Below are 26,972 nucleotides of genomic sequence, written 5' to 3'. Positions count from 1 at the left end.
CTTTATAAGGCACACTCTGAGGTACAAGCACCCCTAAACCAAATCACAGAGGGATTCTCAAAGGTGAAAAATGACTTAGCAAAAATTCATGATTACAATTGCGAAATTCAACTATTGTATTGGGGCTTAGATTTTTTTACAAAAATAAACATTGTGCTTTTTAACTCTACACTAACTTTTTGTTTATTTTTTTAATCTTCATAAAGGTAATGATACTTTCTGACTTTGCTGCATACTAAATACCATTGTTACAGGCCAGTACTGCTACATAGATGTAAACATCAGTGAAAAGATATTATTAATGTTAAAAGATTTTAATTACTAATTACTAATGAAACTTCATTTTGATTATAAGTAGGCTCGCATCATCTAGACTATCAAAGGTATGCATACTCAAAATAAAAGAATTATTAGTATAAAAAACATAAAATACAAGGCTTTGCATTTCTTCATGTTTATTCAATATCAAAGGTATGTCATTTAAAGTAAATTAAATTAAATCACAAATACTAAAGTTCTTTTTTCTCTTTTCCTTTTTCTTTCTTCTTTTTCTTTATGTATAGATTAAAATTATATCAGTTACTGCTACCATTTCTCTGCCTATTCTATATAGTGCCTTTCAATTAGCTAGCAATGTTTCTATAAGTCATTTAAGTACTTAGACGCGTATTAGGCTCTTTATTCCCAATATTTTCAACTTGGAAAAATAAAAATAAATAAAAATTTTCAACTATAATTTCAGCAGAATTCTATTTTTTAATTATTTTTTTTATGAATTTGAGTATCTGTAACTTCCTAATAAGGGCATTGATCCCCAAAAGTATAAAAAACCATTGTAATACAAAAAGGATATTCTCTAAAGCTATTGGTTAAAATAGGGTTTAAATCATAAGAATATACGCTTCTTATTTGCTGAGATAGGTAACACTATTAGCTAAATACTAAATTCCTATTGGTTTAGAGCAAATCTGCAAGTATGCATTTTTTACATAGTAGTCTGCATTGGCGGAATTACAAATGCTGCCATTTTCTACAGTGAGCAGTAGTAGTTCAGTGCAGAAACCTCATCAAACTTTGATACCAAATCTTTCTCAATAAACAAACCCTATACAAGTTCTCACAAATCTTTGTTCCTCATCTCAAATCTTCAATTCTTCCTCTTAAAAACTTCTTCGACTTCAACCACCACAACACTCCCCACCCCGTATTGGAGGCGTCTACATAGATTGTAACTGCTGGCGGACATGGTGGTGATTTCTGAATTGGTAACCCGGTTGTGGTTTTTGCTGTGGTCGTCCACCATGCAAGGTCTAGCATTGCCTCTGATGAGAGTGGACAAGGTAGCTCCCATCGTTGCGCCTTTCCTCCTAGATGTTTTGCCAGATCTCTTTGTACATATTGAACATGTAGCAGTGCTTCCCCTATGGCTGGTATCATGATGGTAAGAGCGTCCATTTGGAACCTTTTGACTTCGTTTTGAAATATCCTGTTGAGTGCGCCTGATTTTGTCCAGTCGCCTCCGTCATACTGCAGGGTGTCTTTTTGGAACTTCTGGAGATTGTTCCTAAGAGCACTTTTGGAAGACTCTTCCATGTCGTGTAGGATTTCTTCAGGCAATTCATATCTAGCAGTGCAGTCTCTTGCACGGCCTGTGATGTTGAGAGCACGGGTGCGTTTGAGAAATTCATGGATTTGTTCATTGGTGATATCATTTGCGTTCATATCCACGATGCGCGGCTTGGAAAGATATGAGGAAAAGGGGTATACACTATAATTAATCATTTATAAATATTCTAAAAAATAAAGCGTGGCTTGGAGAGCCTATAACCACATCTGACGTTGGAGTGGAGTCAACAACAATTGTGTTAGGCACGACACACAATAAAAATCAATTTGGTGCACAAACAAAAATAAATTTGGTGCAAAGATACAAAATTATTTGGTGCAAAAATGGAATACACCAAATGCACCAAAAAAGATGAATTAAGCAGAGAAATGGTAAAAAAAAATTGCACCAAATTTTATCTTTGTTTTTGCACTAAATAATTTTTTATTTTCGCACCAAATTTATTTTTGTTTGTGCACCAAATTTATTTTTATTTTTGCATCAAATTTGTTTTTATTTTTGCACCAATAATTTTCAGAAAGAGTGTATTTATTTTATTTTTTGAAACTTTTAACATATAATTAAAATATGACCTCCCAAAAAAATATTGTTACACCAAAAGTATCTGGCATCAGATATTTATGTATCTGACGCAAAACCTTGTGTGAAGTTTTATAGAATAAAATCAACAGTAAAAAGATTGAGACATATATAAGAATACTTTGAGACTGTATATAGGTTGTCTTTATTAAAGAATACAAAGTTGTCCTTTTTATATCAAAACACGATCTGCTTTGTCAGTCACATCTTAATTTCTTAAGTCTGAGTTCATTTAGATATTAGAGAGCTGGTACTGCTATGTTTATAATTTAATCTAATTGCAGTGTCCTCATATTAACTCAGTGCTTACTGAGCTGTCATAATTACAGTACTTACTGTAATTAATTATTGGTCTTATTGATTTACCATAAGTAAAATAAATAAATTATTCATTTGTTCTTGTAATGATAGCTGTTTTACTATAATAATAGGAATATGTTCTTAGATGTAATAAATCCAACAACCAAGTGTCTGGATCACCACACCTTGTCTGGTCGTCTTGTTCATAAGAACAGTATTTGCAAAGCACAAATGAAAATATCTTTGAATATTTTGAATCCTAGCTTCTATTAATTATTATAATAAGAATGTATCCTTAGAGACCAGATAAAGTTACTCTATATCAGTAAAAAGATCACGATTTTTGATATGGTAGAATCAAAATGTTGTCTCTCACCAAGAAATGTCGTGCTCCATAAGGAGACGTAGTCCCTCTAAAACCAGTGAATACTACCACAAAAATTGCTACTGAAAAGCTATTTCTAAGAATTGGCGTAAGTTTTATCCCTTCAATGTTACCCATTCTCAATCAAAAAAGAAAGAAGGAAAAGGACGTGCGTAAACTAACCAAATAATATAGTAGCGAAGTACTTGCAGATGCCAGAAAAACGTTGTCCTTGTCAGAAAGATGCCTACGGTTACAAACTTTTGATACTGCATTAATAAACTGCAACAAGTTTATTCAGCAAAATGGCTGTAATGTATTATTTTACCCAGATAAAATTGAGCCAGATACTATCACTATCCAGTTACAAGGCCAAGGAATCACTCATAGATGCTTAAAGTATCACACTGATAGGAGAATACTTGAGGGTGGCTTGGGAAAGGAAATCTTATTATTCGAAGATTCATCATCACATGGTAAATATTCCAAGGGTAAGACAAGCTTCGATCACTAGAAGGGAATGTTTTTGTCTTTTCATCGTGATTAGAACGATTACTGTTTTAAGTTTGGTTGTTTTGAAACTTTTTCAAAACTCAAGGTATATTTCATGTAAATACATGGTACGTGGATTCATGAGTAGTTTGATATTTGTTTTAACTGTTGCTACCATTTAATAATAGATCGTACAATCTGTCACTGGACAATGTTAACTCCTGTCCCCGGCATTTATGCCATGAATAAAGAGCAGAGAGTTGGTAGTATTGATAAATTCAGAAAGAAAGAAAATAAGACCATACAATTTGTAAATTTCCACCTTACGTTGACTATATGTATACCTATTTCTGTTTATTCTTTAATTTGACATATGGAATTAACTCAGTTCTAATGTCACATACTATATATAGAGTGCATAAGAAATAATGAATATCTTGAATAGTTTGAAAGACGAGCACAGCGAAAGACTATAAAGCTTGTGATTTAAATGAGGAATTTCCCATTATTTGTTACTTCATGTATGCCCACAAATTGCTTGACTTAATGAGAGCAGACATATGGTCCAGATTTCGGATGATGGGTGAAAACCACCAGTTTTCCTAAGTACTAATTTTGAGCCGTAAAGCTGCTCTAGTAATGTTCAAATAAAAGGAGTATATTTTAAAAAGATTTTTGTTTAATACTGATTTTTTTTGAAATTAATTCGATTTCTTTAAAGTATTTGCAAGACTGTTAGCTCTTGTAACAAATCTTATCTTATACTCAAGTGGAGCAGCGATAATTCCACCAGAATATATCGTTTCCATATCCACACTTTTCAACTCTCCATTAAGTCCATATGGTGGCTCAACTGTGCACTGAGAAAATATACGCACGCACATATTGAATATTTCCATCTCGGCCTATAGTTTAAACCAAATAATTAGTTATTGATTATATTATTCTTACATATATATCTGTGTGTGTACTTACAAAGTAAATCCCTGGGCATACGCGCCTAGTTTAATGATTATGATAGGAAGAAGAAACGGAAGCATACGATATATTTTAGTTCATTGGATCTTGTTTTATTTGCATTTGTGACAACTGACCTTCCCCATCCAAATGCAAACATATCGCGTTCTTTAATTCCGCCATTTGCCGCAGCAGACCAAGTTTTAGTGAAATTTAGAAATCGTTCTGGCTTAAATTTCTCAGGCTCATCATAGATATCTGGATTCATATGTATGGCGTGCATACTAGTCATTAATGTTGTTCCTTTTGGAATAAGATAACCGAATACTTCCACTAAAATAATATAGGGTGTTAATAAATATCTCAATCTTTTACTCAGAAAATTAACTTACCATCATCCTCAAGATAATGAGGGAGCCCAAAGTTAGTACAGCTTCTAAAACGAATGTTTTCTCGTAAAACAGCGGTTGTGAAAGGCATGTCAGCTCTATCAGAAAAAGTAGGAATTCTTCCTTCCTTTTCAATTACAGAATCTATCTCATCAGATATCTTTTTCTGCATTTCAGGGTAGTTCGAGAGTATTGCAAGAAGCCAAGTTAGCGATGTTCCAGATGTTTCACCACCTGCACCAATCAGGTCGCCTACATTCACACACACATATATATATTATTATTTGATTAGGATGATGCTAAATTTTACGGAGGAAGAGGGGATGTTGTCTTTGTTTTAGAGAAGAAGAAACCAAGCATTACCTGTTAATATAATCAAATCCATTTCATCCAAGTTGTACTCTTCTTTCAACATAAAAAGTTTCTTGGCCAAACAGTCAATATCTCCAGAAACAGCTTCATGAAGGAGCTTTGTAAAAAGCTTGTCTCGAACTTCAACTATAGCATTCATTTGGGCCTTGTGTTGTGTAAAGCGATATATCCACTCAAAATGTGGGAGATAAGACCCAAGTGCGCCAATAGGAGTCACATATTTGTTTGAATGATCAACAAAAAAAGTGATATCTTTCAAATTGGGATCATCTAGCGACTGTACAGTTTTTCCAAATACTGCGGTCAAGATTGAACTGTATGTTGTCATATAAAAGTACTTTGCAGGATTTACCGATCCATTTATCTCTGCTTCTTCTCGCATAAGTTTAAATACTGTATCCACTGTGGACACCAAAGCACTTTGGAACTTATCAACGTATTTTGGAGATAGGATAATTTGTGCTTTTACAGTAATAATAGTGGTTGTGCCATCGTGAATTTAATATACAATCAGACTTAAGTTCAAGAAAACTGTCTACACAAACTTACCAGCTGCTCGTGCGTTCTTCCATGCTTTATCAGTAGAGCCAAAAATAAGACCTCTATATACTGAATCAATAAATGGTCAAAATACATCAGTTTTATTGGCTTACTTTCCACCTCTGCTGTACACTTGATATCCAAAATCGTGATTAGGCCTATTTACTGATTTGACACCATTTCTAACAAATATCTCATGGGCAATATTTTGATCGCTAATGCACACCCATGGCTGAGCACCCATTTTAAGAGAAATAATAGGACCTAATGATGAGTGTAAAGTGAGTAGATACCCATGTATTCATACAGACATATGTATGCATGTATCTATATTTTATTATCTTTTGGTTAGATCAAATACCTAGCTCTTCGTGCCATCTTTTGACTTGTTCTCCCGGACATATATTCAATGTTAGCATGTGACCTTTGATATAACAATATATTAATCTCATATTTTGCATATTGTTATACTTTTAGAAGGGTTTGTACCAATATAAGGATAGCTTCCCGGTGGAGAAGGGATATTTTTGAAACCATCTTTGTTAATGTAATTTTGACGCGAGTTTGAATAGATATTGTAAGAATATTTTGCTGCCAGTCCAACAGCAGCAGCAGCAATGGAAAGTGATATATAGTCTTTTCTTGAAATAATCTCAATAAGATAGTTGTCCATAATCCGAGTGTCAAGATTACAAAATATAGAATAAGGTGCACTATTAACCAAAGGGCGCATTCAGTTGCATTTAAATGCATTGGTTGAGATAAAACAGTACTTTTTCTTTTTGACTTACTTCTTGTTGTAATACGTTACATCTATAATACGATTGTCTAATACACAAATGAATAGAAGAAAAAAGGAAATAATGTAACAGCATGAAATTCAGAAGAAGAAAAGGTTTTAAAGTTTGCAGTTATCCGGAAACAACACATGTCATTGAGCTATTTGACTGTAAACGTAATGCTTAAGAGGTATCTAACTTCCACTAAAGTATTACAAAAATAAAGCCATAATAATACCGGACCCCTTTAAAAGAAACATTAGAGAAGCCTAGTGATTATTCTTGTAGTGTATTTCATCCAGGTATCTGGTAAAGATGTGTCAAAGAAGATACATTTATATCTTCAGAAATTAATTGTCTCTTTTTCACGGATAAATAATTTGTTTATATCTGTTCTTTTTATCCATTTCTTTTTTCGTTTACACAAACAGAAATACATATACTTATATGTTCTGTTTGTTGTTAATCAGTTGATATTTAGTATAGTAATGGCGTATATACTTCAATGTCTGAAAAAGAGTCGGCTGAACTTAATATCCAAAACAGCAAGCCTTTTCATTTATTTATTTATTTATTTATTTATTTATTTATTTATTTATTTATTTATTTTTGAAACTCTCACGTAAAAATGGTTTCGGATTTTTATACTTCAATCCATATCTCTGGGATCTTGCTTCGAGTTGCCTGCTCAAATAAAATAATAATAGTCCGCCCTTTAAATTTAAGCCAAAAAATACATTACCGTATCAATTCAAAGGTTTCTCATACAGCCAAGAAATAAATAAATAAATTATATGTATGTATACCGTTGTCCTAGATATGATTATAATTGACACACTTTAACTTGATCAATCATTGCAATAGATGCACCCAAGCACCACCCAGTTTCAGCCCCACGAATCTTCTTTGCTGTGCGGACCAACCGATCTTTTGGAATATCGTACCCAAATCGCAATAGATTATCTATATATGTAAGGTCCACGCAATATTCTGGCGAAGATTTGATTGTCTCAATAGCAGAGGGGTAGTGTAGGAATGGCCGGTGGTCAGTGTGACATACCATGGCTGCCAACTCACTGAGTTCCCCAACGGAAAACTCGGACGGCATACCCAAGGGTTGAGTAAGGTCGTAGAAGAAAGAAAACACATAGAGATCTTGCGTTTTGAATGTCTCTCTGATAGAAGGCTGGTATATTCCATCGAATCCGCAAGCTTGTAATTTGCAGAGTTTGTCTTTTCTAAATACATGCTCAACTGTCTTTTTACAGGCATCATGTCCTGCACCTATACCAATAATGTCAATGGTATGTGTTATATCTGTAGCAGGGTCAGTCCATGAATGTTTCTCTACATGGTCTGTCGGCATACAAGGATCGTACACATGCTTGTCACGGATCGCTTCTTCTTTAGATGCCTCAATTGCAGCCATCCTGATTGCCTTACGAGCCTCTGTAAGCCCATATCCAAGATAGGAGTGTTGGTACAGGTGATAAACTTGATTTGCATACGTAAGCTTGTATTCATGCTCGCCCTTTGTCATTGAACTCAAAGTCATTTGTGGCTCGAATACAATCTGAGTTGATGCTCCGCCAAGATCAAATATAGCAGCGGATTGGCCTCTTCGAGAAGGCTTTAGATTACCTAACAAGTAGTTTACTGTAACCCATGCATAAACACCTTATATATAGACATGTATGTATGCGAGTGAGTAACCAAGTATGAGAGAGAGAGAGAGAAATAAGAAATACATGTCAAATGAAGTTAAAATGAAAATACCTTCATCTTTTCCATCCATTATTTCTACAGCATTATCTCCTGCCAATGGAAATTGTTGGGTAGACTTTAATCGCGAACGTACAGCTTCCAGAATCATTTCACTCTTGTCGTTTCCCAATAGACGTAACCCAGCAGTTGCTTTCACGGCCAGGGGTGTACAATGCTTTTCTTCCAATGGTATGTTTTCATTGGCAATTTCCATCAATATATCCAGAGATTTTGCTGCTTCCTGGGGGTCGTTTTCGTAAGCAGATAGTCCTGGCTCAATCATATGGAATACTTCATTTTCTAATTGAGGCTCTTCGTGACATATGCTAAAGCGGTAGACATGTATACGCGAACCAGAAGAACCGGCATCAACCATAATAGCATATTGTTGGCGTGGTTTTCCATCAAGTGTAGCAGTGCAACGATCGATTGGGGGTTCAGGAGTAGAAGCAGGCTCAGTACCTATGGTACAAAGATTAATGTGTTGTCTGCTGGCTGATGAATAGATGATGCACCTTGGAGTGATGTTGTAGTAGATGTTTCCTTATATGGGATGACCGGTTGATAAGTACGAGTAAGCCACACTGAAAGTCCAAGGAAAACCAAGGCGACAAAAGAAACCTTGAGAAGGAGATTTCTCTTTGTTGCTGCCATGGTAGTTATCGTTGGCAAAGTTTAAAGAAAGAGATGATGATGAACATGAACCGTCACAGGGCCATCTCATTTGAGGGGTACAATAAGTGAACGGTCGAAATAAATTTCTTCCTTTGAGCATGTGCAGCCGTTACATTTCAACTCACATGTGATTCAATGTGGATTAGCCATACCAGGGATTATATAAAACCCAAAGACAAAGGGCTCAATTGTAATTGAACTATGTATTCTTTTTTTTTCTTTTTTTTTTTAAAAAAAAAAGACCATTTACACAATTGCACCTTCGTAATTTGTCTTTGTCTCCACCAGTATTTTCATTCATATTGCGATTTGTGATAATTTTATTGATTATTTGACTTCTACACATATACCTATGGAAATATAAGCTGAATAATTTCAATAATAACAGCTTTATAGTGAAAACGATTTGTAGAAGTATTGAAGCTCACTGATATATACTATTATTCTAATATATCATCTGATTTCATAGTAAACATAATGTTCAATTATACTTAGCATATAACTCTCATTTCTTTTAATTGTCTATAGAGATATATATTGCTTAATATAGACTGTTTGCCTGCGTAAAATCAATTAAAATAATATCATTTTCTGTAATGATTGCTATTTTGACAAAGAGCATACGCTTCTTCTCGAAATTGATCCACATAAAGATGGAAGTCAAAGCCTTGACAGAAAAAATAAAGGCCAAGTAATTATTGAGAAGCCATGTAAAAGTATAAAGTGATTCCTTCCTTATCTTTTGTTACTTAATCAAGGCCAATGAACAAATACAAGGAATCTAAAACTTACTTTGATCTACATACAGGATAATGATAAAATGATTAATATCTTTAAACAGCTCTCCTTTATATCTATCAACCAATATATTTATCTGGTTAATTACGTACTATATTCTTATGTAACAAAGACATATATGATAGATGTATGGATATATCTATCTATAAAAGAAAACACGATTGACGTGCAATAATTTTACGCAATACACAACTTTATCTTTAACTCTTGCAAGTACTCCGTTGACTAACCCATTGTATATACAGTGACGTAAACTCTTAGTATATAATGCTTATCAATTGTCACTTTCAAAAGCACCGTATAGAGCCTCATATCTATAGCCATTTGTGGATTAGAAGATGCTGAGCGAGATTACCCCATTCCAAACCCTTACTGTCAAGACATCTACAACCAACTGGATTGAGGCCACAATTCCTTAGTCCCCTACAAGATCTGTTTACTAAATCTCACATAAATTCCACATACACACCTGCACACTAAGCAAGCATATCTCTCCTGCTGAGCTGGCGTGCGCTCCATCCTTTTACCTAAGTGGATATATAAAACAATATTTTTTGTCGAGGTGCTTCTTTCACTAATTGAGCACCATACTGACTCCTACCGAATAACAGAAAAACAAAGTCGAACCGTGAGCTCGTTTCCCTCCACACTAATACCTATATTCATAACAGCTCCTACACTCGCATATCACTCTCAAATGTTCACCAAATTACTATCTACAAGGCCACACAAATCCACGCCACCTGCATAGCCAATATCAAGACAAGTCTTGGTCAGCATTCCCGCCGAGTAATCAATGCCTCGCCTGATGTGAGAAGAAGATAGCGAGAGCTTACCAAGCACCTGTGCGAACAAGGAGCAACCAGGAAGCAAGTCAAAATAAGGATAACAAATGATATCTTCCAACCCGCAAGAATGTTTAAGGAAAGAGTTTTAACTCGCCAAGTTGATAGCTTATTCACCGAAAAATACATAATAGTATACACATTCATTAAACAAATTTTGACCGTCTATCCAGAAAAATATATGTTCCAAAAGAGCTTTATCTACTATGACTCAAAAGCATCTTCTCACAATCACTTCCTCGAATTCTTCTGTATAGCCCAACTCCTTGAACATCTTGGACATGGATCATTTTACTGCCTCCCTCTTCGTCGATCCTGGTCACCACGCTATATGCAAGTTTATGCTAGGATCCTGTAACAGCAAATCCTGAGAATAACTTGGAGAGCATTGATGAACAAGCTATATCTGTAGAAACGAGTGGTGGGCGTGGACAGCAAATATTTCTTTGGCCGACAGAACGGGATGATAAAGTTCAAAAGAACAACTCAGACCAATGGTGTTGGTACCTCCATTATTAAGATGGCTCAAGACACTAGCCAAGAACCGAATCCCAGAAGGTCTATCACAATTGACACTGAAGGTATTCCCTACATTCATAACTTACCCCCAGAAAATCATGAAATAATCCTAAGGCGGCATGTTCTTATCGATCCTGGACAAAGAGACCTTTTGTACCGCATGCACAAGAAGTCTACAGTGGTGATACCATATTTTTACCGATACACCTTCAACCAACAAAGAGTTCAACTTAAGAGAGGCAGGCTTCGTCGTATTTTTGTGGATCTCAAAGCTTAAACCCTGTATTTAATACTGTAGAACATGAAATATCCTAAATATCAGGACGAACCAATAACATCGCAAACTTTACTGTTCACTCTTTAGTCAGAGCAGCAAACTCCTCGATCATCATTTCTTTTTATGCAAGTATCGTAAGGCATACCAGCCAGCAACCTCGGTTCCGCAAGTTTTGACTCTCCTCATACGTCAACCAACGCAAAACCGACGAGTGTCTATCCAAAACTCTTCGTGATGGGTTTAGTCAAAATTTTGTCTTGGTCGTGGGAAACTGGTCTGCCCCTAACGATAGATAGAATTAACCAATCAAGGGTGTAGGAATGAGGAAGATACTGCACGAATATGGATTTGATGTTTGTTTGGTCGATGCGTATATTACCTCTAGACACTGTTTGAGATGCTGCCAACTGTCCCTTCGAACCTTCAAGCAAGACCTCAATCCTCGCCCATATTGCCGCAACCAGATGACAACTGTGACCCGCCTTGGTCTTCTATGGTAAATACTACAAACTCTTCATTCTCATTATCCTTATTCCTATTAGTCCTTTTATATGGACCAATATAAATTGTTTGGAGAACATGGATCCGTTACAGGCTAAGCATTGTTAGTGAAGTTAAAATCTTGCTGCTGTCCTGAAACTCCGGCATATACTTAAACAATTGAGGCATGATGGTACTATACCTGAGAGGTTTACCTGTGTCATTCAAATTGGACGTATTAGAAGACAAGCAGGAGAATATATTCAGGAGGGTGGTCGTTTGAGACAAAGACTGACAAAGTCTTCAAAGAGAATAACAGATAATACCTCCTGGTTACCGCCTAGGATGCACCCAAGATACCTATTATTAAGCTATTAGATTTGAATAATTCTATCGTCTTTAATTCTTGTACTGGGTTGAAGAAGTTAGAAAAAGATGTTTTGCATTGACTGCAAAAACATGGTAGCGTAAAAAGTGAGATATATATAAAAGAGAGATAAATTTGTGCTTTATTAAAATCCCACCATAAAAAATATTTTAAACCCCGGAAAATTGCAACAATCTCACTAAAATCGCCTTTTTTTTCAGTAGTGTAAATTAAGCAAGTTTATTCAACTTGCTACTTTTCATTGTTATATATTAATCACTTTTGGCTTCCAGTGATTGAAATATTCTTTTCCTTCATACTTACATAAGGAGCACTCCACCCTCTAAGTAAAATACCATAAATTATATGAAAAGAAAGCCGTGCTTTATTTTTAAATAATATATATAATATTTTGGCTTTCTTTTCTACACTATTTCATGCACATATATTATTTGAAAGGATACAAGAATGACTTGAAAAAAAGGTTTTCGTTTTATTCAATTAAGACAAGATTAGACTTTAGGAAGAAGTAAGAAAAATACACACATACTGACAGCCACGTATAACACAGGATTATTCGGAAAAATGTGAAGAAGTCGTTAGAATATGACACCCATTTTCTTTGATCAGTATATTAAAAAAAAACCTTGCACAAAAAGCCAATGGCCACAGAGTGACGTTTCCTCTCTGATGCGTCACTTCATCTTCCGCATTGAGCTCCTCTTCTTTTTTTTCCCTTAACACGTTGTTCATACTTTGGATTTCCCTTTGTCTAACACCATCTATCACACGCCATTACTATTTACATTTTTCTCTTTGCCCTCATCTTAAATCCCCCAAATTAACGAATGAACCACAACGAAACCACAGCATCATTCAATCACTCGGGAATGTCCACCTCAAACTTTAGTCATTTTAAGCTTTCAGGTGAGTTATTCACCATGAGATGGACCAACTCTAATATAGAGTGTTTTATCTCCTAATCCAGGCGACTCCAACGACATTCTTCGGACAGTTCGTGTTCCAGCAAAGGATGGAAAGACAGGGCTCGATATCCAGCTACAATACACTAACCAGAAAGTAATTGGTAACGGATCATTTGGCGTTGTCTATCAGGCCAAGCTTGTGCACACTGGAGAGGATTGTGCTATTAAGAAGGTCCTGCAGGACAGACGCTTCAAGGTAATTTACTATTTATAGAGTGCTTTAGAGGAAGGAAATGCTTTACTTATGTGTCTTGATATCTAAAAGAGTTGATGTATGTTCTATTTTTATTATTTATTATTTATTATTTGATTTAAGAATCGCGAATTACAAATCATGCGATTAATGGACCATCCGAATGTCTGTGCTCTCAAAGCTTATTTCTACACTCAAGGAGATGCAAAGGTAAAAGCGGCACCTGCTGTTGAGGAAGGGTTCAAAAGGGCCTGTCAAACGTAGAGCTCATACGGTATTATTATCCTTGGTTTTTTCGCATGTTTTACACACGTTCAAAGAAGGATGAGGTGTACTTAAACTTGGTTATGGAATATGTACCTGAAACAGTCCACAGAGTATCTCGTCACTATGCCAAGATTAAGCAACCAGTACCAATGTTGATCGTGAAGCTGTACATGTACCAGCTCTTTCGTTCACTTGCTTACTCACATACTCTTGGAATATGCCACCGCGATATCAAACCTCAGAACTTGCTTGTAAATCCAGTTACTGGTGTTCTGAAGTTATGTGATTTTGGAAGGTAAGGAACAATAAAAAAATCGAGTTACAAAGAAATATAAAAAAAAATGATTAAATTGAACAAAAACCTTTTGGGTAGTGCAAAGATCTTGGTTTCAGGCGAACCCAACGTTGCCTATATTTGCTCACGCTATTACCGTGCACCCGAATTAATTTTTGGAGCGACGTCTTACAAGACTAGTATCGATATTTGGTCGGCTGGATGTGTCATGGGTGAACTACTCCTTGGTCAGCCTTTATTCCCAGGAGAGAGTGGCATCGATCAGTTAGTAGAAATAATTAAAGTGCTGGGCACACCGTCGAAAGAACAAATTGCAACCATGAACCCTCATTACACCGATCACAAATTCCCTCAAATCAAGCCCCATCCCCTCTCAAAGGTAATTCTACACCTAAAATGTATAACCGGTACTTAATCTAGGCATTCATGTAGGTCTTCCGTTCAAGGACACCTCCAGAGGCGATTGATCTGCTCTCTCGCATCTTGCAATATGAACCCGAGACACGTCTGACAGCCAGTGAAGCTCTTGTACACCCATTCTTTGACGAACTCCGCAACCCAGACACCAAGATGGCTACAGGACGAGAATTGCCATTGCTTTTCAATTTTACTCATGAAGGTAAACCATAATGACCATGGCTGAGGCATGATATTGTGGCTGATTTGAGAATTATATAGAATTATCAGTCCGGCCTGATCTTATTCATTCTCTTGTACCATCATACTGCCAAGAAGAATTGCGTTTTAGAAACATTGATGTCCACCAATTCACCCCAGTCCCGTTAGAAAAGATGCGTTTGGCATCACTGGATTAAGCCGGGAAAAAAAGAAAGAAAGAAAGAAAGATTTCATTTTGCACGCTATGTTTGTACATGACGTGAAACGTGCAGCTGGATTCTGTCTGTCTTGTACATTCTAGCCATAGTGTCTCTATCAAAGAGTAGTAAATATGCAATAGGAATAATAAATAAATCAGAAATGCCCTTTGTTAAAGTTTTTATTGTTGCTGTAAAAGTAGACTAATACTTGAGTATTTTAATTAGCTTCTAGTTATACACTCATACGAAAAGAAGTCTTACCAAAAGTGTACTGTCTAGCACCCCAAAAATATACACATCGTATTCTATAACAAATAACTCTTGAACTTTTCACGATAAGGATATATAATTTTATATTCCAAAAAAGTGTAATGTATTATATATATATATATTTGAGAAGAAAAGAAAAACAGTGTTCGATATTTGGTATTTCCATCATGAGCATCAATGACAGCCTTAATTATGTCAGGCATGCTTGCAACAAACTTTGCTCTAAATTATAGATCCACCTTCTTCCATTCTTTGTCAATACGGGACTTGGTATCTTTAGCATTAGTTAGCCAGGCTTTTTTTCTTTATAAAATAGTGTCTCATATACTCCCACGCATGCTTAATTATTTTAGAATTAGGGCTTTGAGAAGCCAAATATGTAAAGTATTTTATTTGTCAATGATTATTTAATTATGTTGTACACTTGTACATAAAATCTCTTCGCAAAATAACCAAAATCAAAACTTTTTGTTTCTCCTTACTTTATTTTACATTCCATACAAGCGGCATAATGACAATAGTAATAAAAGTAATAAGCATCTCGGTTTATTAGGGAAGGTGTCTTCGAGCCTAAATTGCAAATGTCTGCAAATTTGTATTTTACGCGGCGAATTAAATTCCAATATTTGTTTCGCAAATTTAGTGGTGGAGGCCATTTAGTGAGCATTTGAAGCCAAAAGTTAGGGATTCCCTGATTTTTGACTTCAAATGCTCACTAAACTTCTAGTAAAAATTGGGCTAGTTCTTCCCACTTCGAAACAAAATATTTAATAGCCAGGAGCCTCTTCTTCACATTTACTTAATAGAATAAGTCTTGGAAAGTCAAGTTTATTAAGGTCTATTTCCTCTAAAACTCTTAGTATCAATGTTTTCAACTTATAATCTTCATAACTGTCCTTGAGTTTTCTTTTTATATTTTTGATTGAGTTTTACAAATAATTATTTTTTAGTTATCTTGAGATTATCACAACTCGACACCCCCTCAGATATGCTCTTTATACATTTATATTTTTTGGATGATTACCAGAAAAAGACAAGCTCCATCAATTAACTATTCTATCAGTACCTTTTATCAGAATCTCCTTTTTATTTTACCTTGTCTCAACTAAATTCCCTTTCTATCACAAATTTTATTCTTTTGTGTCTCAATTTTCACTTTTGTTTGTTCAAAAAAGGTAAAAAAAATTGCCTAGAAATTAATTTCCATTAGTCCAAAAAAAAAACTAACATCGTATCAATCTCATGTAGAAACACTATAATACCACTATATCGAGCTTTAACTGTAAATATTCAAAATATAGAATTGTTGGGTTGTGCATTCACCAAATAAATGATTTTAATTTTTTTGAACGATTTGGTTTATTGGTTTTATATAAATCAATTGCTTATGGCTATATTCATTTGTGTGTGTGTGTGTAGATAAAGAAAATGTCAGCAACGAGTTTTGGTCAGCCCATTCCGAAAATAGAAGAAATATAGTAAGATAAAGCGTAATATTTATGGTTTCTTGTTTGCTTCAAATAAAGTAGCCCAAGGAACCATTTTGCGCTTATCTTTATTTTTGCTATTCCGGCGAGAATACGTATATTTGTGACCCTCAGAGTAGTGAGTACGGCTATCTTGTGGAGATCTACTTCTACTATGAATTCTGGTAGGGCTTTTGCTGCTTCTGCTACTGTTACAACTACTACTGCTGCTGCTGCTACTTCTGTTTCTGTTTCTGTTTATGCTTTGACTTCTACTTCGGCTTCTACTTCGGCTTCTACTTCGGCTTCGGCTTTGGCTTTGACTTCTGCTTCTGCTTCTGCTTCTGCTTCTGCTTCTGCTTCTGCTTCTGCTTCTGCTTCTGTTCCTGTTCCTGTTCCTGTTCCTGTTCCTGTTTCTGGTTCTGGTTCTGGTTCTGCCTCTGCCTCTTTCTCTTTCTCTGTCTCTGTCTCTGTCTCTGTCTCTGTCTCTGTCTCTGTCTCTGTCTCTGTCTCTGTCTCTGTCTCTGTCTCTGTCTCTAGTTCTGCCTCTGTCTCCGCCTTTGTCTCTGCTTCCGCTTCTACTTCTGCTTCGGCTTTGACTTCTGCTCTTGCTCCTCCTCCTGCTCCTGCTCCTGCTCCTGCTCCTGCTCCTGCTACTGCTACTGCTCCTGCTCCTGCTACTGCTTCTGCTTCTGCTTCTGCTTCTTCCCCTTTCTCTGTCCCTGTACCTTCTTCTGTTCATACTTTTGTGTGTGTTTCTGCTTATGCTTTTGCTAGTGGTATTGTCAGTACTGCTGGTGGTACTGCCGGTACTGGCGCTAGTGGTTGTGCTGGCGCTGCCGATGCTGCTACTTCTGCTTCTGCTTCTGCTTCTGCTATGGTATCTTCGAAAGACTCTAATTCCTTCTTCCAAGCTTCTGTTGTAACTCTCAACAAGACTTCGCTTGCGACCTCTCTCGAGACTCGTATCAAGGCTTTTCTTGCGACCTCTCTCGAGGCTCCTATCAAGGCTTTTCTCGATACCTCTCTCGAGACTCCTATCAAGGCTTTTCTCGCGACCTCTCTCGAGACTCCTATCAAGGCTTTTCTCGATACCTCTCTCGAGACTCCTATCAAGGCTTTTCTCGCGACCTCTCTCAAGACTCCTATCAAGGCTTTTCTTACGACTTCTCTCGAGACTCCTATCAAGACTTTGCTCGCGTCCTCTTTCAAGGATCTTATCAAGACTTCGTTCACGTCCTCTCTCAAGACTCCTATCAAGACTTCGCTTACGATCTATCTCTAGACTCCCATTAGGACTTCGCTTGAGATCTCTCTCAAGACTATCGTCAAGACCTTGATCGCGGCTTCTATAAAAATTTCGATCGCGGCTCCTATCGAGACTTAGATCGCGGCTCCTATCGAGACCTCTCTCCTGGCCTTTGTCAGAGTCCCTAATCCACATCCTCTCGCGACTATGTTCAATGCTATTAGGATCATATTTTACTTGGTGCGTACGTGGCGGGGATCTACTTCTTGTTTGGGAGTCTTTTGAGGAATAGGAATAGGCATCGTCTGGGGTAAGTCTGATTCTCTCTTCCTGAACCCTCTCCATATCATTCTTGTGTTGGAAGTCACGAGCCAAAGCATTTTCTGTAGTATTATAAGCAAGCGTTCTCGCTTCTTTCGCAGATTCAGGCAATACTTTAATGGGTTCATTATATGGGCGTCTAGACGTTTCGCTAGATAGTGAGCTACTTCTTGCAGCTCTGTCTGGGTGAATTAAAGTGCGGACAGGCTCTTTATTAACAAGTTCGTTGTCAATAGATTCTCTTTGTGCCCATATTAATGGGCGTGCAGAGGGAGACATGGCTCTTATGGCTCTATCTGGATGCATGAGCGGATCAACAAGTACCGGGTTTGGGGGTTTGTTAATAGTATTGATAAGCGGATTAATAGACGGTGACAAGGCTCGAATCATTCTATCTGGATGCATAACTGGGCCGGTAGGTATTTGGTTCTTAGTTGTCGGAAGGTTACTGGATGCCGGGCCAGTCGGGATTGGGCTTCTAAACACCGGGTTGTTTGGTATTGCCTGAGAAAATTTTGGATTGCTAATTACTGCTTCCACCTTTTCTTTGACTGAATTTACAAATGATGCCATTGATGGTGAATGTCTAGTCTCTTGGCTGATCTTATTGGCCAGTACTGTGTTTACTGGTTCAACAATCCCAACATCCGCAGGATTTCTAGAAATCTGAGGTTTCACACTAGAGGGTAGTGGGTTCAACGGTCTGCCGAGTGGTACTTTATTTGTTGCTGTTGGAACATTCAAGGTACTAGTAAACGGTCGATTTATTTTCACATCTGTAGGCCTGAATGGTTTAATAGAAGGTGGCATGCGTCTGGATTTTGCGTTCGGATATTCAATAGTTTCAGCGTCAGGTACATCATTCAAAGTGTTTCTTGAGCCTTCGGCTGATACACTTGCTGCAGTTGCATACTTTAAGCCTGACTTCTCCAGAGCAAGATCTAGTTTAAAAGATGTATACGAATAATCCCACGTGTATGAGTTGAACTTGATTACGCAGAAATTTTTGAATTCGTCATTCTTCACGTCATGTAAAACTCGTGTGATATGACCATCACTAAAATTATACTCTTCAACCATGAACATCCATGGTTCCTTGTGAGATATCCATGGACTCTCATATTTGCAATATCGTATATAGTTTGCAACGTTGGTTTGATACCGTAATTTGTCTAGGTATTTCATTACACCAGCTAACTCTCCATCTCCATTCAATAATTCCGCGTGCTCTTTGTGGTTAAACGTCTTGAGAATAATACTGTTGTAAGGGTGTAAGTTGGATTTTGCCGAATAGTCATCAAGAAGAATGGTGTTTGTAGGCCCAAAATCCTTTAGAGTCCACCAAACACGAGAAAGATCCTTCACAAGTTCTGTGTCGTCGTAGAATTGTTTAGATGCCAATCCGAAATCTTCGCGACTCCAAATGAGCTTCAAGCGTTTGCGATACTCTCCAAAAAGATGGCACATGTCGCTTACAGAAGTAGCTTGAGCTGAGCTCCAGACCATGACCTCGAAATTCGTAAAGCAAAACTCTAAGAAGTTCTTTGGCATTGGCCGGACCTTCATGTCCTTGAGCTTGCCGCGTGATACGATGGTGCCATTGGGATCGATTATAAGTAGTTGTCGTTGTGGATGTTCCGCTGTTACAGTAGGTTTGCTGAATGCGGTTTGATAGTATTCAGAGTTTAGGTCCATTTTGCTTACGAAAGCAAGCGATTACTTTTGAAGCCAGGAGTCACAGATAATTTATACTATTCTTTTTTTTTCTTTTCTTTTTTTTACCAGCCTTCTCTTCTCAGTGCTTTCTAATAATCACGTGTTGTTATATATATATGTACTCAATTACTCCAAAAGTCTTGTATAATAATTTAGTGGAAATAATGCTAACCTTTGGATACGGTTTTATAAGACTATCACAAACAATAAATCAAGTTATTCCCTTTGCCGCAAACAAGATAAGTTAGGGCAGTCTATTAGAACCTTTTCTTTTTCTTTTTAAACCAATCATATTTAATTACGATTAACCTTTGAGAAAAAAACAATATGATTTTAAGGCACTCATTTAACCACCTTTAATTATATATATATTCCACCAAATGGTATCATTGTAGACATATGGTTTTAGTGATATAAGTGTTACTGCGCTTTTGCATGTGTATTTTTTCTTGTAAGAAAAGGTATAAAAGCTACCAATTCCTACAACTATTTTTGTTTATTAAAAAAAAAGAGGACATAGCAATGCTAGACAATCTTCCTGAGGATATTATAAGCTCTATTATTCATCTTTTAACTCAGAAAGATCAAGCAACATGTGTTCGCGTCTCTAGACACTGGCATAATATATTCCAATCCTCATTATATTCAACCATCCAACTAAAGAACGAGCGAACAGGCAATCTTTTCTTAAAATCGGGAGTCATGGATATATCGAGTACATCGGCCAGCGATTTCAGATATCTTGTACGCTCGATGACTTTGAGGTGGGCTATTGGCCAAAAAGTATATCCCTGGCGTCTACTACTTCGAAGTTTTCCATTTTTGGAGGACTTAAGTGTGTCTTCCATGCTATGGAATAATCTTGTGAAGGAGAATGGCGCTTTGCCAAATCTAACAAGACTAGCTACCAATTGCAAATACACTCCAATTGACCTTTCGGATGTATACGCGAAAAACCTCACGCATTTTTCAGCCATGCGTTTTCAGAAAAGATTACTGTGTAGCCTGATTATCAAGATGCCAATGTTAAAAGATCTAACTATCCAAGTCATACAACATACACCAGACGAAGGCTCTCCAAGCCTAGAATTTCAAGATATTGATAACATACACGGTTCATGCAAACATATTCAAACAATCCACTTGCGAAATCTTACTCTTGCAGGCAACGCTCTCATTGAACAGTCCCAAGCAACCACCGTACGTTATTTTAAATTGAAAAATGTTAAAGTAACTGAGCCTGAATGGATTGTGTACTTTATCAAAAAATATCCAAGACTTCTCAAAATTTCAATACAAGTTATTCGTGCACCTTGGGATGATCAGTTTAATCCACGAATGGTATATCGTTACGAGGATGCCCTTGGCGAGATTAAATCCGGGTTTATTTGGAGTGATCTCGAGATCCTGTCGCTTTCAAATATTACCGACAACAAAGCATACTTCAGCACATTGAGATTGGTAAAGCTTCTTGCTCCTTCCTATAATCTCAAACAACTTGAGATTTATGGAAGTCGTGTAAAACCTTTCTCAGTTGATTTGAATATCAACTGGGCTCTCAAGAACTTTTCAGGATTACGCGTCTTGAAACTCAATCGTATCAATGTCATATATACTTCAAACGCCTCATTTGTGAACTCTTGCCTTACACATTTGGAGCTAGATATAAATCAATGCTCGGATGAACTTTTGAAACTGGTTAACGATATCTGCCCACAAGCACATCACATAATGTTAATGTAATTTTCTCTGTTGTGTATTAGTAAAAAAAAACCCCCCACAATAAACAAAATATTGCGAGCAAAAGAGAAAGACATAGATATATAGGTAGAGAGGTTGAAAATGAAAGCAGAAAGTGCGAAAAATAAAGTTTATGCTGTAATCAATACTGAATTTACATCTTTTAATGCCTTGGTGAGTTCATCACTTTCATGATCAAAACGAAGACCAGTTTGGAATGCTTCGGCCGCTTCCTCAGGTCTACTAAGACCCATGAGGGCCTTACCCTTTCGAAACCAGCCCTTGCTCCATTCACGCTTCAGCCTCGTTACCATCTCAGCATCCACCAGTGCGTCCACGTAGTTTCTAAGAGCTAGTTGGGCTGCAGATCGATTACTCAGAACAGGCGCGAGCTCTTCTCGGACATACTGGAAAGCCAAAGGTTCCCACAGAGGACGGGCCCAGGATAATTCAACTGCCATGGTGTAAAAGCGAATGGCTTCTGTGTAGTTGACCTGCTTGAAGTATTTGTTGCCTTCTTCTTTTAATCGGTTCACCTGAGCATTGCGTACCGGGTTTGGTGCATTTGGTGGTGGTAAATCTTTGACTTGCTTGAGAGTAGTCGCAAGAGCATTGTGTTCCGTCCAATCCATGTGACACTGTTCGCACACCTCATTCGAATGCGCCTTACACAGAATGCGCTCTCCATCGTTAGAAACACTCACGTCCAAGGAATTGGTATCGGTCATCTTGGAAAAAGAAGGAAGAAATAAAACTTGCCTATCAGCGTCCACCAGCTCTTCATTCTCGGGAATATTCAATGCCCGATTTCATTGAACCCCTTTGGGTTCAGGTAAAATGTTATCGAATACTATGCCTTTGAGAGAATTAAAAGCTAGCTTACATTCAAATTAAATTCATGTAATATATTGCCATTTTATCACAGGACTTCACATACACACACACACACATATATATATATATAATCTTTGCTAAAAAAGGACTTGGAAGAAAGCTCATATAAAAAAAAGTATCAAGGAAGCATCTGTGAAATACGTCACCTCTTCCCAAAAAAGAATACTGTACCGGTATGATATTATCTAAATATGCGCAAGTAAATTTTACGCTGAGCAGATCTATATGCAGTGTGTTAGTAGACAAACTGTTCTGTATCTAACACTATATAAACCTACCAATAGAAATAATCACTTTGAAGCATTGGAGAGATATCGCTTTGGGTACTTTTTCCCCCCTTTCCCTTGACATTCGCAGTCACTGCACGATTTTTTTCTGTGTCAGAACCCACGCCAAATCTAACGTGCCTTTGACAAATACAGAACACCATGCCACCAAAGAACAAGCGAGCCACTCAGGCCCAGAACAATGATGGCGATGAGCAACCTTTCCAGGCTGTTATCTTAACCGACAGCTACGATGAACGTTTCCTTCCCATATCCCATGAAATGCCTCGAGTAAGAAAGAAGTTATGCTATTCCGAAGAGGCACACACTCATAGTGTGAATCCTTCCTACTCTTAGTGCCTTATGCCACTTTGCAACATTCCATTGATTGAGTATACTCTCGAAGTTCTTGCAATCGCTGATGTGGTGGAAGTGTTTATTGTTTGCACATCACATATTGAGACAATTAAGGCTTATTTCGAGTGAGTTTCCTGATTACTTAAACTTTTTTTTGTTTGAGTAATTCTTTTTTACTCATGTTAATTCTTGGTACACAGAAACTCTTCATGGATGAGCCCCCAATGCAAACTTAATGTTCAGATCGTACAGACTCCCGATGCCATGTCTGTTGGGGATGCACTACGTGAATTGGACGCACGCCAACTCATTACTTCTGATTTCATTCTGACCATTGGCGACCTTGTCTCTAACATCAAACTTGATAAAGCTCTTGAGGCACACCGGGCACGCAAGAAGACTGACAAAAACTCAATCATGACTATGGTTCTCAAAGAAACTACTCGCACACATCCCTCAAGGTAATAATTATAGTCATAGATAATTATATATAGTGAGTTAACTTTATTGCTGTAGACCCAAGGATAATACAGGTGTATTTGTACTGGATCCAAAAACAGAGCGTTGCTTGTTTTACGAGCCTGTAACCGCTTTGCCAAGAAAGGGCCGATTTGAGATGTCTCCCGAGATTTTTGAGAACCGTACACAAGTAGAGTTCCGTAATGATTTGGTAGATCCTCGTTTGGACATTTGCTCCGTAGAGGTAAAATACAAGGAAGAAGCTTGCCAAGATAATAATAACTAATTTATTATAAAAGGTCCCTGCTTTGTTGTCCGAAAACTTTGACTGGCAGCGTCACCGAAGAGACTTCTTACATGGTATCTTGACATCAGATATTCTTGGAAAGACGGTCTATACTCACATAGTATCCGAACCTTATGTTGCTCGTATTGAGAATGAGCAGCTTTATGCTACTGTCAGGTAATATATGAAACATATAAGCCATAAGCTAGAAAAACTAAACCCTTTTAGCAAACACATCCTCAACCGTTGGGCATTCCCAGTGGTTCCTGAGACAAACCTCAAACAGGGAGATGATTATGAATTTTCTAGAGGGAATATCTACAAATCCGGAAACGTCTCTCTTTCACGGTAAAAAAATGCCTTTTTGTTTTGTTTTCATAGCTATGAAAATGAATACAAGTATTAACACTTGAATAGGTCGTGTATGATTGATGAGGATGTGCAGATTGGGTCTGGGTCTGTTATTGGACAAAGTACACGTATTGCACACTCTGTTATTGGACGTAACTGTAATATTGGTGATAATGTTGTCTTGGAAGGCGCGTTTTTGTGGGATGGATGTGTAATTGAAAAGAACTGCAAAGTGACCAAGAGTATTTTGGCCAACAATGTCACACTATTGGAGGGTACCACGATCGAAAAGGGTTCACTTGTGTCAGTTGGTGTAAGTGTGTAATTTAGCCCTATATAAGGTGAAGGAGGATTAACTTACGCATTTTCATGGGCAGGTTTCACTGGGTCCTAAAGAAGATATCCCCAAATACTCTAAGCTCAGTTTGGAACCTCAACCTAAGAACAGTATCTTTGCAGATGACAGTGACGAGGAAGAAGAAGAAGAAGACGGTAGGCACCCGCTAATATTGTTCGGTTAATTACTGCTTTATCTAATATTTTGGTATAGACCATCAGCGTGTATTGACTGGCAAGCATGCGCCTGTATATTTCTGGGTGGATCGTGTTGGCGATGATGATGAGGAAGATGTTCGCAACACCAAGTTGGGAGGTTTGGGTAAGTGAGGGGAAAGGATGAAACAAAAAAACAATTTACACAATTAGCTGATATAAAATGTTGGTGAGTAGCATTTGACATGGCAGATCTTGTTCTGGAAGATCACGAGCTGTCAGACAGTGCCTCTGAGATTGGGGACTTCTCAGATGTTGAGTCAGATAGTGGCTCTATTGGCGGTGCCTGGAACCTGGATTCCTCTGTCACCACTGCCAAACAGTCTGCCGACTTCAAAAACGAAATCGCGCAAACAATTGGCAGAGCTTTGGAAGAAAACCATTCAGTAGATACCGCAGCACTTGAGATTACTGGTCTTCGTATGTCCAGCAATGGTACATATACCGAAGTCAGAGAGGTGCTCATTCCTGCTCTGATTGATCATATTGATATTGCCAACCCTGTCAGCAGCATGAAGCTCGTGTTCAACAAGTGGGGTCCTTTGATTACCAAAGTCACACACAGCCTGGACGATCAGGCACACGTCTTATTGACACTACAGGTAGGAATAATTAGAAATTAAAGAAATTAAAAAAGAAGCCATAGACTAATGAATCTGTAGAACTACTGTGCGTCTCGAGATGCATTCACAAAGCTATTTGCGGGCGCACTTCAACTGCTGTACCATGCTGATGTTGTTGACGAGGATGCTGTTATGAAGTGGTATACATCTGAAGCTGCCAAATCTGGTACACCTGCCGAAAGAAAATTGAGGGAAAAGTCAACAGCATTTATTGAATGGCTCAATGATGCTGAAGAAGAGTCCGACGAAGATAGCGATGATGAGTAGTTTTTTTTATACAATTAAATATTTTACGTATCAAAATGAAACCAAAATGAGGTAGACATATAGAGACATATACAAAAATTTATACGCATGATTCAATTTTTTAAGAAGACATTTTTCTTTTCTTCTTCTTATCATTAAAAAAAATGGCCATACAGAGTATAGGTGCCTGAAAAATGATCAAAGTAATTTTTATCACCTAACCTGTCAAGGTATACAGTAAAGTACATTCGTAAGGCGTACAATTCGAGAATATAATGCGTAATTTTAAGAGTTACTAACCTTTGCGAATGAATCTTCTTTTCAAATAAACAGTACAGAAAAGTATTCTTAGGTTGTTAACTTATTAAACATTTTGGCACTATTTTTTTTATATAATGTATGCTCAATTTTTTGTTTAAATAAAAAAAAAATCATCCCAAAAATGCGCCTTGAATCCTCTGTTAGGGATCGATATTCTTACGGCCGTATGTCTGATAGTTGTCTCTGAGCCTTCTAGTTAAACGCAGCAAACTCTTCTCAAATCTTAAAATAATAAAGCGCACTTTGTTGTAATAGAAAAAACTATACTTTTGTTAAATTTGCATTTTCATAGTTTTATACAGCTATCTTGCATCACAATATTTAAACCTCTGTGACCTGACCATTATTATATTTGCCTCACTACACCTCGAATTGTGCGCCTTTCAAATGTGTCAAAACATACTTATGCTTAACCGCTTCATTGCACCTCAATAAGTGGCTTTGTGTGACTGCCTATCGTATAGTACGACCAAGACTATGGATTTTTTATTTGGGGTCTTCTTTACTTTCATTTGCCATGACTGACACAACCATCACTCCCTTGTCCAACGTCATTGGATCGCTTGTATTTTGCCCAGAATGTGGTAACCTACTGGACATGGCCGGTGGTGATGATGATATTCTTCTTTGCAACCAATGTAGCTTTGCCTACAAAACAGCTGGTAAGCCCTATACAAAAAGCAAGCCTTAGTTTATAAAGTTTTAAATGAAAAATAGGTGATGAATCCACAAAGGTTGTCACAACTTCTTCTGAACGTGCTTTCCAATCCAAACTGAAAAACAAGCGTCATTTGGTTCAGCAGAGCAACCAAAAGGAGGCTGAAGCTATGGTAATTTTGCCCTGCAAAAAGCCTAATATTAAAGTGAAATTATATTTATTGGCGAAACTTACACATTTTGGGGGTTTTTTTTAGATCAAAGAGAAGTGCCCGAGCTGCGGAAACGACGAGATGGCCTACCATACTATGCAGCTACGCTCTGCCGATGAAGGCCAGACAGTATTTTACAACTGCAAGAAATGCGGGTAAGTTTAGCATGAAAATGAATTAATTGGAATTTATTTAAGTGAAATTGTATGTTTAACAAATTGATATTCTATAGTTACAAGTACAAGCTCAACTCTTAATTTCGAATTATTTTCGCCCTCTTCATCATCATGTAAATTATACAGT

General features: G+C 37.2%; 12 protein-coding genes across 12 annotated transcripts; 5 read left to right on the top strand and 7 right to left on the bottom strand.

The window, feature by feature from the left end:
• Positions 1-1,134: 1,134 nt before the first annotated feature.
• Positions 1,135-3,008, bottom strand: PHYBLDRAFT_68996 (hypothetical protein; the record flags this gene model as incomplete). The annotated part of the gene is made up of 4 exons (XM_018442038.1): positions 1,135-1,768; positions 2,517-2,541; positions 2,627-2,747; positions 2,883-3,008. The coding sequence occupies 4 exons, from the start codon at positions 3,006-3,008 to the stop codon at positions 1,135-1,137; spliced, it is 906 nt and encodes a 301-aa protein (XP_018286477.1).
• A 1,366-nt stretch (positions 3,009-4,374) lies between these two features.
• Positions 4,375-4,931, bottom strand: PHYBLDRAFT_117633 (CYP5206 protein; the record flags this gene model as incomplete). Its single annotated transcript, XM_018428588.1, has 2 exons — positions 4,375-4,646; positions 4,712-4,931. Coding segments are annotated over 2 exons (492 nt in total), but the record flags the coding sequence as incomplete, so codon positions are not given.
• A 1,042-nt stretch (positions 4,932-5,973) lies between these two features.
• On the bottom strand, positions 5,974-6,659 carry PHYBLDRAFT_173431 (hypothetical protein; the record flags this gene model as incomplete). The annotated part of the gene is made up of 4 exons (XM_018437028.1): positions 5,974-6,044; positions 6,092-6,333; positions 6,412-6,448; positions 6,638-6,659. The coding sequence occupies 4 exons, from the start codon at positions 6,657-6,659 to the stop codon at positions 5,974-5,976; spliced, it is 372 nt and encodes a 123-aa protein (XP_018286475.1).
• Positions 6,660-7,222: 563 nt separating this feature from the next.
• PHYBLDRAFT_150613 (hypothetical protein) lies at positions 7,223-8,817 on the bottom strand (the record flags this gene model as incomplete). The annotated part of the gene is made up of 3 exons (XM_018432514.1): positions 7,223-8,076; positions 8,176-8,625; positions 8,679-8,817. 3 exons carry the CDS (start codon positions 8,815-8,817, stop codon positions 7,223-7,225), a joined length of 1,443 nt encoding a protein of 480 aa, XP_018286474.1.
• A 605-nt stretch (positions 8,818-9,422) lies between these two features.
• Positions 9,423-10,771, bottom strand: PHYBLDRAFT_173429 (hypothetical protein; the record flags this gene model as incomplete). Its single annotated transcript, XM_018437027.1, has 5 exons — positions 9,423-9,505; positions 9,631-9,692; positions 10,106-10,163; positions 10,350-10,535; positions 10,687-10,771. The coding sequence occupies 5 exons, from the start codon at positions 10,769-10,771 to the stop codon at positions 9,423-9,425; spliced, it is 474 nt and encodes a 157-aa protein (XP_018286473.1).
• A 173-nt stretch (positions 10,772-10,944) lies between these two features.
• On the top strand, positions 10,945-12,135 carry PHYBLDRAFT_173428 (hypothetical protein; the record flags this gene model as incomplete). Its single annotated transcript, XM_018437026.1, has 4 exons — positions 10,945-11,251; positions 11,323-11,411; positions 11,663-11,773; positions 11,965-12,135. 4 exons carry the CDS (start codon positions 10,945-10,947, stop codon positions 12,133-12,135), a joined length of 678 nt encoding a protein of 225 aa, XP_018286472.1.
• Positions 12,136-12,972: 837 nt separating this feature from the next.
• Positions 12,973-14,680, top strand: PHYBLDRAFT_156385 (hypothetical protein; the record flags this gene model as incomplete). The annotated part of the gene is made up of 7 exons (XM_018433485.1): positions 12,973-13,051; positions 13,113-13,306; positions 13,427-13,513; positions 13,627-13,865; positions 13,944-14,244; positions 14,298-14,484; positions 14,544-14,680. 7 exons carry the CDS (start codon positions 12,973-12,975, stop codon positions 14,678-14,680), a joined length of 1,224 nt encoding a protein of 407 aa, XP_018286471.1.
• A 4,443-nt stretch (positions 14,681-19,123) lies between these two features.
• On the bottom strand, positions 19,124-19,684 carry PHYBLDRAFT_23736 (hypothetical protein; the record flags this gene model as incomplete). The annotated part of the gene is made up of 1 exon (XM_018439816.1): positions 19,124-19,684. A coding segment is annotated over one exon (561 nt), but the record flags the coding sequence as incomplete, so codon positions are not given.
• Positions 19,685-20,227: 543 nt separating this feature from the next.
• On the top strand, positions 20,228-21,448 carry PHYBLDRAFT_150608 (hypothetical protein; the record flags this gene model as incomplete). Its single annotated transcript, XM_018432513.1, has 1 exon — positions 20,228-21,448. One exon carries the CDS (start codon positions 20,228-20,230, stop codon positions 21,446-21,448), a length of 1,221 nt encoding a protein of 406 aa, XP_018286469.1.
• A 373-nt stretch (positions 21,449-21,821) lies between these two features.
• On the bottom strand, positions 21,822-22,199 carry PHYBLDRAFT_79318 (hypothetical protein; the record flags this gene model as incomplete). Its single annotated transcript, XM_018443450.1, has 2 exons — positions 21,875-22,199; positions 21,822-21,852 (listed from the first exon to the last, which is right to left on the bottom strand). Exons 1-2 carry the CDS (start codon positions 22,171-22,173, stop codon positions 21,822-21,824), a joined length of 330 nt encoding a protein of 109 aa, XP_018286468.1. The 5' UTR covers positions 22,174-22,199.
• A 568-nt stretch (positions 22,200-22,767) lies between these two features.
• On the top strand, positions 22,768-25,500 carry PHYBLDRAFT_117403 (hypothetical protein; the record flags this gene model as incomplete). The annotated part of the gene is made up of 10 exons (XM_018428577.1): positions 22,768-22,896; positions 22,963-23,087; positions 23,163-23,423; positions 23,479-23,665; positions 23,721-23,884; positions 23,936-24,055; positions 24,125-24,371; positions 24,436-24,550; positions 24,788-25,212; positions 25,273-25,500. 10 exons carry the CDS (start codon positions 22,768-22,770, stop codon positions 25,498-25,500), a joined length of 2,001 nt encoding a protein of 666 aa, XP_018286467.1.
• An 817-nt stretch (positions 25,501-26,317) lies between these two features.
• PHYBLDRAFT_150605 (hypothetical protein) lies at positions 26,318-26,926 on the top strand (the record flags this gene model as incomplete). The annotated part of the gene is made up of 4 exons (XM_018432512.1): positions 26,318-26,462; positions 26,518-26,630; positions 26,715-26,824; positions 26,902-26,926. 4 exons carry the CDS (start codon positions 26,318-26,320, stop codon positions 26,924-26,926), a joined length of 393 nt encoding a protein of 130 aa, XP_018286466.1.
• Between the last annotated feature and the right edge of the window lie 46 nt (positions 26,927-26,972).

The sequence above is a fragment of the Phycomyces blakesleeanus genome, assembly GCF_001638985.1.
Source record: "Phycomyces blakesleeanus NRRL 1555(-) unplaced genomic scaffold PHYBLscaffold_25, whole genome shotgun sequence".
Classification (NCBI taxonomy): Eukaryota; Fungi; Mucoromycota; class Mucoromycetes; order Mucorales; family Phycomycetaceae; genus Phycomyces; species Phycomyces blakesleeanus.
Note: the sequence above shows the minus strand (reverse complement) of the source record. Positions and strands in the feature narration are given on the sequence as shown.